At 32.2% G+C, this 9237-nt stretch overlaps 1 protein-coding gene, 1 long non-coding RNA gene and 1 pseudogene across 4 annotated transcripts; 2 read left to right on the top strand and 1 right to left on the bottom strand.

Annotated features, from left to right (window-relative positions):
* Positions 1-4156, top strand: LOC146909706 (uncharacterized). 3 transcript variants are annotated; one of them, XR_015018650.1, is made up of 9 exons: positions 1-271; positions 777-995; positions 1717-1799; positions 1947-2059; positions 2239-2411; positions 2764-2913; positions 3001-3121; positions 3821-3898; positions 4053-4156. It is a non-coding gene; the product is annotated as an uncharacterized LOC146909706 (long non-coding RNA). The 3 variants fall into 3 exon arrangements; XR_015018652.1 differs by lacking the exon at positions 3001-3121 and having other exon boundaries at positions 4053-4155; XR_015018651.1 differs by lacking the exon at positions 4053-4156 and having other exon boundaries at positions 3438-3898.
* Positions 4157-4319: 163 nt separating this feature from the next.
* LOC146909705 (uncharacterized) lies at positions 4320-7914 on the top strand. Its single transcript, XM_085729374.1, has 12 exons — positions 4320-4327; positions 4420-4474; positions 4746-4854; positions 4954-5006; positions 5219-5299; positions 5392-5470; positions 5574-5703; positions 5861-6812; positions 6932-7025; positions 7111-7161; positions 7288-7448; positions 7634-7914. The coding sequence occupies exons 1-8, from the start codon at positions 4320-4322 to the stop codon at positions 6306-6308; spliced, it is 963 nt and encodes a 320-aa protein (XP_085585500.1). The 3' UTR covers positions 6309-6812; positions 6932-7025; positions 7111-7161; positions 7288-7448; positions 7634-7914.
* LOC146909704 (glucan endo-1,3-beta-glucosidase 8 pseudogene) lies at positions 7346-8458 on the bottom strand (annotated as a pseudogene).
* Between the last annotated feature and the right edge of the window lie 779 nt (positions 8459-9237).

Here is a 9237-nt window from a genome sequence, read left to right as displayed (position 1 = left end):
GTCTACTAAACTAGTTAGGAAAATGAATGTCTGTGCCAATTACCATTTTACCCTTATTGGGGGTATTTTGGTAAAATAATTATTTGTCTTGCTTGCCCTATATATATGTGTAAAGAGAAAGAAAAAAAAACAGAAAAAAGGGAAAAGAGAGAGAGGGTCGGGAAGCAGAGAAAGAAAGGGGATGAGAGAAAGAGAGAAACGATTTCTCTCCCTAAAACTCATGTTCTTCCTTCTTCTTCCTTCTTCCGTTTTCATTTCTGCTTCATCAAAGGTAGTAACAACCCTTCTTCTTTTGTTTTTCATTTTCATTTTCTTCTTCATCAAAGTTAATTTCTGGGGTTGATTAATTTATTTAGTTTTTCAGCAATCTAATGCCATGCATGTCTCAGATAGAATGAATTTTGTGTGTAATCTGTTTTATTTTTGTTTTAGCTTTTGTGTTTTGGTGATTCTGGGTTTTTTTTGTTGTTGATTCTGTTTTTGGTGTGATTATGTTTTTGTTTTTGTTGTTTTTGGTTTCCTTTCCCTCATGCATGTAGAAATTTGATGAATTTAGAGTTAGATTTTCATTTGGGGGAAAAGGGAATTTTTATGGTTTTATGAAATTGAGTAATAAACAGTAAAGTAATATATGTCCCAAAACATGAATTCATGATTATGCTTCTTTTTTCATTGTATAGGTGATTATGCTTAAATTCATCAATGTAATATTCTCTGGTTTGAGTGCTGAATCTAATTCTAATCTTGCATGTGGGTTTGATTGAAAATTTGTGAAGGATTTGTGAGAAGAATGTTAAGTTTGGGTAAGAGGGGTCTGAGGTCGAGAGTGAGGCAGAGGGAGAAGAGTAGAAGAAATGGAATTAGGGTTCTGAGAAAGAAGAAGTAACTAAAGAAAAATTAGGGGTTCTTCAAGACTGAGTAATTGGAGATGGAAGCTAGGAACTTAAGGAAACAAGAGCACCAGAGCTTGCTGCCATCACCATAAAGAATTAAAGGTGGGTTTTCCTTTCCCTCATCCCTCATGCATAATCTAAATCAACTAATTTAGGGGTTATGAGACATGAAATTGATTGATGAAAAGTAAACTGTTCATTATGCATGTTTGATTTTAAGAATTGAAGTTATTGCGTTGATTTGTTTGTGTATTTTTACTAAATTGATTTTGTGTGAATGATAGCATGATTGAAAGGTTTATTGATTTAGCCACTGGAATAATTTGATTGAATGGGTTTTATGGTGAAGTGATTCTTATTGTTTATGAAAAAGGAGATTATAAAAATGAGCTAGGTTTTTCTTAAAATTACTGCAGAAAATAGCTTCAGTGCAGGATTTTTAATAATTTATTGATTTTGAATTTTTAGACGGGACCAGTTGCATAAGTTGCAGTTATAAGCTGGCTGCATACAGTAAAATAATCAGAAATGTTTGATTTCATATGAATGATTCAATCATAGGTTTTATGGACTGCTGTGCTGGAATTGGTTTCTACAGATCAGTTTTAGTGTTAGATTTTTCTGAAATTGATTACTTTGAATTTGGATATGGGACCAAATTCATTGTCTTCATGTGAGTATTGGTCATGTATAGAAAAATTTACAAAAATTTATAACTTCAATTTATATGTCTTTGTGGCTTTGAATGACAGATGATTAACTCATTTTTTTTTTTATGTTTCACATATATTGCTTCTACTAATTGAGTGAATTATATGTTCAGGTTCCTCCAGAACTGCAAGTTTCTTTTATTGCAGCAGTTGATAAAGGAAACATAAGAAGCATGCCAACATAGTGAATAAAAAGGTTCTAAAATATTTATCTAAGATTTGATATGTTATGGATCATGTTATTTTATAATTATATGCATGTAATATCTAAATATTTCCTAATGATATGATCCCTGTTGCTTTTTTTTTTTATTTTGACAAAATGTTTTCTGTTACTTGACAGGGATGTTGGCAGTAATATCGCATTGAAAATTCTGAAGCGTGTAGAAAAAGGTTGGGGTCAAGGAAGTATATCGAGTTTGCTGCCTCAAAAGAATGATTTTCTTGATTACTAAGGTAGCAGTTTATGTTGGTTTGAGGTTAGGAGATGGTTATTGGTTTGTTTTGTTGTTTGATTGTGGTTTTGGATACACTTTGATCATGTCTATGCGAACTGCGTGCTGCAATTTAGAACTATATGATTTGTACTAAACTTTTATTTTATTAATATGTTTTATTTGGTATGATGATTAAAGGAAACTGATAAGGTTGGTGAAGCAATATGGTGAAAGAAAATGGGCTCAAATAGCTGAGAAGTTAGAAGGAAGGGTTGGCAAGCAGTGTAGAGAGCGATGGCATAATCATTTGCGTCCTCAGCTGCTTTAACAAGATCATTCAAGCAGTATCTGACTGAGGATCAAATTTTCAGGTTTTCTAACTACACTTTGACTGTGTTTGGATATATTAAGCGCTTATACCATTCACACTTATCATATAAGTGCTTATATATAAGCTATTTCTATAACAAGATAAAAAAAAAGTCAAATTGTTTTTATATAAACTATAATCTATTTTCATAAGCTATATTGGAGAGCTTATGAAAATAAGCTGAAAACAACTTACAAACATGTCATAAATTGTTTCCATGAGCTCCTTCAGACAATCCTAGAAGTGTTTATGGCAGTGGATAAACTCAAACAATCCAATCCAAACATGGTCTAATTATCTGTAGATTTTAATGATTGTAAAGTGCTTTATTTAAAATGGAAAATATTATATAGGATCGATCACTATCTTGGAAAAGAGCTTGTGGAAAATCTTTTTGTTCTCCGATTCTCAAATCTAATTTTTGAACCTTTGTGGTCGAGGAAATACATAAAAAATGTACAGTTGATATTCTCAGAAGATTTTGGTACTGAAGGACGTGGCAGGTAACTTCTCTTCCTTTGCAGCATTTACACTTTTTATGATCTTAAAATGGTGATTCTCATATATTTTCATATCTGTTCCATGTGTAGGTACTTTGACAATTATGGTATAATTAGACATATTATGCAGAATCATCTACTTCAAATACTAGCCCTCTTTGCAATGGAAACCCCTGTTAGTTTGGATGTAGAAGACATTAGAAATGAAAAGGTCTCATATGGTTATATACTTTTTTTATAGGCAAATATTAATTTTTAGTATATTACTCCCTCCGACCTTAAATATAAGTAGAAAGGTTCATCTATTTGATACAAATACATGTACCTTTTTCGGTTAAATATAAGGTCGGAGGATGTATATGCTAGAAGCCAGAGTTTAAAACCTGGACTTTCTTCTCAAAATCATTTGGGTGGTTTAGTTCAACCACTTGAGCTACGCCTCAGAGACTCATGGTTATGGACCTTTAATTCATCTGTTTTAAATAATTGTGATTTTTCATGACTTTCAATTGCTTAATGGATGTCAGGTCAAGGTTCATCCTACTCAGTCGATTCGTCGATCTTTGCTGCAAAAACATGGAACGTTTGTCCATTATATTTGTTAATAACTTTCTGTCATAACTTAGTTGTGTTATGGTAGTCCATTGTTGTAGCATTTATTGTCTAGAGGCATGTTTGGATTGATTTATTTGAGGTTATCTACTAACATAAACATTTGTGAGACTATTTGGGAGAATTTATATTTCCTGGTCAGTTGAAGTTTCTGAATTTTATTTCTTGTGTTGTGCTGTTATCTCTGTAAAACCATTGGATCAAATTTGTTTTATAGTATGCCTGCTTCTTAATCAGTAAACTTCTCTGGTCTTAAGGAAAATGGTTTTCTTACTTCATGTATGCTTTTTGTATGCAGTAATTGATATTACAAGGATGGTAGTTCTTCACCCAAACGGGGCTATTGCACTTCAGAAGCATTTTGAATCTGAAAAAGGTATCAGCATTTCCATCATTTTGTTGGAACACAATATTATGACAATAATATGTTTAATTCCGTCTTTGCAATATGAGACACTCTTTTTACTTTGAAACTTATATTTCTTCATGCGCATTGTTTGATATCATTGGCAATGTTGTATGAGATGAAGTGTTAGCCATAAAAATCAACACGAAGGTAAATCAATGTAGCGGAGATCGGAATGTTGTGCTAGAGGAGTGCTAATACTAGACGAGATACAATTAGGAATGATAGTATTGGCTTCTTCAAAAAAAAAAAAAGGAATGATAGTATTGTTATTGTAGAAAAGATAGTTGCATCTCAACCTGCCTTCTCCGGTGAAGGTGATTCCTGGACAACAAATGGACTTTTGGAGCAGCTCAGTCAGACTTGGGATAAGTCAGATTATTTGTGTTACATGACAGAGTAAGTATCTTTCAATTTCTTAAACGCAATGAGTAAATGGAATGCTAATCTATTGAGTATTTATTGATACCTAATTTTTTTATCCTTTTCAGTGTCAACATCAATCCTAATGAAGGTCTTATAAAGAATGGTCAAAATCTTATACTCGCACTTAGATAATTTAATTTAAAAGGGTAATCTTTCATGTTGCACTAATTTAATATCTCCTCTACTTATTGTTGTTTACCTGGCGAATTTGTGCTTGCATCATTGATATCCTTTCATTCATATCAGTGATATTCTTTTTGATGACTTTTTAATAATGTCCCCTCATGACTCTTCTTTCATTTACCAAGATGAAACTCAGCCATTCTTGTGAAATAACTTTTTCAATTGACTGGATATCCATTGATACGATGTCAGAAATTTATACGTGCAGATCTTTGATCTATTTGATGTCAAGAGAAAGGGTGTTGTTGATTTTGATGACTTCGTTAGATCTCTCAATGTCTTCCACCCGAACGCAGCGCTAGAAGACAATATAGAATGTGAGTTAAAAATTGAATCCTCCACTTATTGTTGTTTACCTTAAATTCCTCACTTTGATCTGTCTGTCCTGATATATTATGTTTGGGATTTTCCTGCAGTCTCATTTAGGCTCTATGATTTGCACATTACTGGCTTTATAGAGCGTCCAGAGGTGAGATGATTATTATTTGTTCATATACCCTCAATGAAAATGACACGTTTGTTAATCCACTGAATTTTATGATTTTATTCCCAAGTGAAAACTTTTTTTCTGGTCTTGGTTTTTGACATTATTCTTTGCTGCTATGACATTTATCCTCTTCTCATTGATATCATTTTAATTTGAATTTGCTTTTCTTTCCCTTATTTGGTGATGTCTGACAGGTCAAGCAAATGTTAATTGCACTTCTTTTCGAGTTTGAAATGAAGTTGGCGGATGATGTGATAGAAACAATTCTAGACAAGGTATGTTAGCAAAATTCATAGTTACAATAGAATATTAGATACATGTTAGCAAAATTCGTAGATACCATAGAATATTAGATATGAAATGAAAGTCCACCTGCAGAATAAATATTGTTGCTGATAGAACAACGTATGGTCATGGATGTTGGAGTTCAGTACCTAAGCAAGCAGGTAAATTAATTATCCAATTTTATCTCCATTAGCATATAATAATATAATGTCAAAATTGTTATTAATCATCTTTTAGTTTTGAATTTTTGTTTAATATTATCAGGTTTGCAAAGATGTGGTAAGAGCTGCAGGCTTAGGTGGATCAATTACTTAAGACCTGATTTAAAAAGAGGAACATTCTCACAAGAGGAAGAAAATCACATTGTTGAACTTCATGCAGTACTAGGAAATAGGTAAATTTCAACTACTAACTTAGTCCCTATTTTTATCTTCTCCTATGGTTAAGCAAGAGTGATAAGGAGGTCGAGGGCTCGATCTCACTCTCGGTATAATACTAACAATACTAATATTGTCCGTTTTAAAAAATTATGTTCATTTTCTTCTTATCAGATGGTCTCAAATTGCGGCGCAATTGCCGGGAAGGACAGACAATGAAATGAATCTATGGAACTCATGTTTGAAGAAGAGACTGAGGCAAAAAGGTATAGATCCTGTGACTCATAAACCATTGTCTGAGGTTGAGAATAATGGAGAGGAAAATGCTAATAAGAGTCAAGAGAAAGCACCAGAGATATTATTATCCAATGAATTGAACCTTTTGAAATCAGAGAGTTCAAAATCAGATGCAGCTTCTAGCTATGAGCAAAGAACATCTTCAATTTCACCAAAAGCATATGCAATGGAAATGGAAGGTTCTTGCAACAAAGAGTTTTTCATAGATAGGTTCATTCAACCCTCAGATTTGATGGGAAATTTTCCACTTCAGATGAGTTATACAAACACTGAAAATGAACTCTGTTATATTTCTAAATTTAATATTTTTCTAACTGGAACATAGGGGAAAATATATGTATTCTTATATATCTATGTTAAAATAGATATGTAATGTTCCAAGATATAAGTGAAAGATTATTTCAACAATAGAACCTATATAGTCCATTTCATAAAATCACTTGGGTAAAACCCTTTGGAAGCATTCTTTAATTTCTATTTCAGCCTTGAATCTATACCTATGTAAGATAATTGATTTTGGTTTTCTATAGAAAGATTTTGTGAAACAATTTAACTTTATAACTTATTTGTGAAAGATTGTACATTCACTTAACCATTCAATTTCTTTTGTTCTGACACTTCTTTGTTATATAGTGCAATGGGCATAGGATATTCAGATAGTGAAATGTTTATGGTTAATTTATTATTATGTACTCAGAGTTAGTTTCGAAACTTTTGTTTTGACTGTTTGTGCCTTGCAGTTGAAGTCTCCTTCAGTTTCAAGGAAACCATTGAAACCTGATAACAAGAAACATTTTAACGAGGACGATTCATGTTCAGTTGCTTCTGGGTAATGCTCTTATAAACCTTATAGTCAAAGGGTGTCAAAATCTCATCTCAAGTTTTCCTTATTCTAGCAATGATATTTTTTTTACTTTATCTTATAATTTTCTCCGTGACCATGTAAAGAACTGCAATTTCTGTGAGGTCGTTCAAATCCAGGGCGACTGTTGCTTCTGCTCCAAGCTTTTGGTCAGCTGAACGTGCACAAAGAAGAAAGGAGGTAAAATTTGTTGATTAATTAGTTTTGTTTCAATAGGGTTTTCATCTCAAATTGATCGGAGCATCCCCTTTTATTTGTGTCATAGTTCTATTCAAAATCAAGCAATGGAAGCTGAGAAGAATAAAAAAGAAGCAAGGTAAAAAGGGATTTATTTATTATCTCAAAAAAAACCATGAATTACATTGTCATTCTGTTACTTCTTTTCTTCTTATAGATATAAATTTATGTTAGTTTTCTCACTCTAATTTGTTCAACGATTAAGGATGAGAAATAAGAAGCCATCAAACAGTTGAGGAGAAGTTTAAAATTTAAAGCAAGCTCTATGCCAAGCTTTTACCATGAGGGGCCTCCACCTAAGTTCATATTTTCACACAGTCAGTTTAGTCATATAGTCCGAGACAGATATGGGAAGAAAGAATGATTGTAGGTGTTGAGAATCAAGTTCTGTATATTTTACTTATTGCTCTTTATGACCTCTACTTTATAATTAATTCTATGAGATTGTTTCTTTACATTTTAAGAAGTTTCATTTTGAAATTTTGATCAATAAGATATCTTATTCAATAAATCATTTTCTAATATTAACCTAAACTTATTATTTGATTTAGGATTATGCTCTAGATTTGAGTCTGGTGAATAATATACATCAGCATTGAATGGAACTGTGGCTTTGATGCTTGAACCAAGTCCTGCATTGTTGAGAGATGTTTGTATATTCTTAAGAGCTGGTAGAGTGTACATTAGATATGTTCCATTATATTCCTTGAGGAAAGGTTCATTGCCAAGTGCAATGTATCTGCAATATTTGTATCATAAATGTAGAGTTAAGATATAATCAACTAAACACTGTCAGTTCAAGAAGCTAAATAGATGAAGATTATAGACAGAATATGGCATTAGAAAAAGTACAATATCAACTCCTGCAGCCTTCAGAAATATGAGCAGAAAAGGTACAAAAAACCATTGCTACAAACTGGTAATCTACAATGTCTTTTTTTTTGAACAAGAATTAGACCAAGAAAAATGAAAGACATGGTAAAAGCACAGTGAGTAAAGGAAAAATTAAAGAAAATGCAAGATATAATGTGCATGTAATGTGATGAATGAATGTTGAATATGGTTATAGGATTAAAAAAAATGCTTAACTTGATGTTTAATCCACCAGGGTACAAGTAGCTGGTGACATTTTCATAAACCCAAGAATCAGCAACTTTAGGATCCTTGCTTATTTCTTCCAACATATTATTAGGAATTGCTAACATAACCTCAATATCAGTCCCTAACAAAGCTGTCATAACCCATTCATCAGCATCAAACAGTTTGAGTTTATCAAAGCCATTTTCTTGAAGCATTTTAACGACGTTGTTTGGAGGAAGTTGGTGAGTGGCCATGGTTCCCCACTTGACTCCAACTCCATAACCACATGAAGCCATACTTAAGAAGAAAATAATGATGAAGAGTAATGTCATTAGATAATGATGAGTTGCATTTTCTTGTGCCAATTTTTTTTCTTCTGAGTTTCAAGAATAATGAAAGAACAGAATCCAAAGAAATGGGAGTGAAAAAAGAAAAGGGAACGTGTGATTCAAGGAACGAGAATTTATAGATGTTCAGAGTTAGTTATTTTTTCTCAGTGCTTGTGTTTCATTGCATGTCTTCACAAATAAGGTACATAAAATAAAACAAGGACTTAAAATTGCAACTTTTTTCTCTCTCTTTCTTACTTTTAACAATAATACCAAAAAAAGAATTTCTTGAATGGAATATTTATATATATATATATAGGGCAATGCTACAACACACCCACTCATTTTTGTGAAGGTGTGTTTTAGCATTGAACACCTTCTTTGTTTGGACAAAAAACTCCAATTTTCTTTTATTAAAACAAGTCAAACTAAAGGGTAAATATGTAAAACACAATTTATAATTAATATTTTTTTATTTCAGCTCTTCTTTCCCTTCTCGTAAGAACAAAAAAACCTTTCCTTCCCAATCAAAGACATTATGCAGGTACTGGGAGAGGAAAATTGGGGTTTCTAACCCATACCCTTTAGCAATGTATTTCCACTTTTCTAATTAACACAAAGTTCTCTTCTTCAATTTCAATTTCAATTGTCTCTATGATTTCGTTAAACAATTTCCTTTAAACAAGCAACTTTTTTTTGTTTATATGGAACAAACCCCAACCAAACATAAGAAACAATATAACAAT

This window comes from Medicago sativa, chromosome 7 (assembly GCF_051527215.1).
Source record: "Medicago sativa cultivar Bolivia chromosome 7, Bolivia_mono, whole genome shotgun sequence".
In the NCBI taxonomy this organism is placed as follows: Eukaryota; Viridiplantae; Streptophyta; class Magnoliopsida; order Fabales; family Fabaceae; genus Medicago; species Medicago sativa.
This window is presented reverse-complemented; position numbering and strand designations above follow the sequence as displayed.

Excerpts from the sequence above, each read along its gene's own strand:
- LOC146909705 (XM_085729374.1), top strand. Across the intron at positions 5,300-5,391 it reads TAGAAACAATTCTAGACAAG|TCCACCTGCAGAATAAATAT; the intron begins GTATGTTAGCAA and ends ATGAAATGAAAG. Across the intron at positions 5,704-5,860 it reads CATGCAGTACTAGGAAATAG|ATGGTCTCAAATTGCGGCGC; the intron begins GTAAATTTCAAC and ends TCTTCTTATCAG.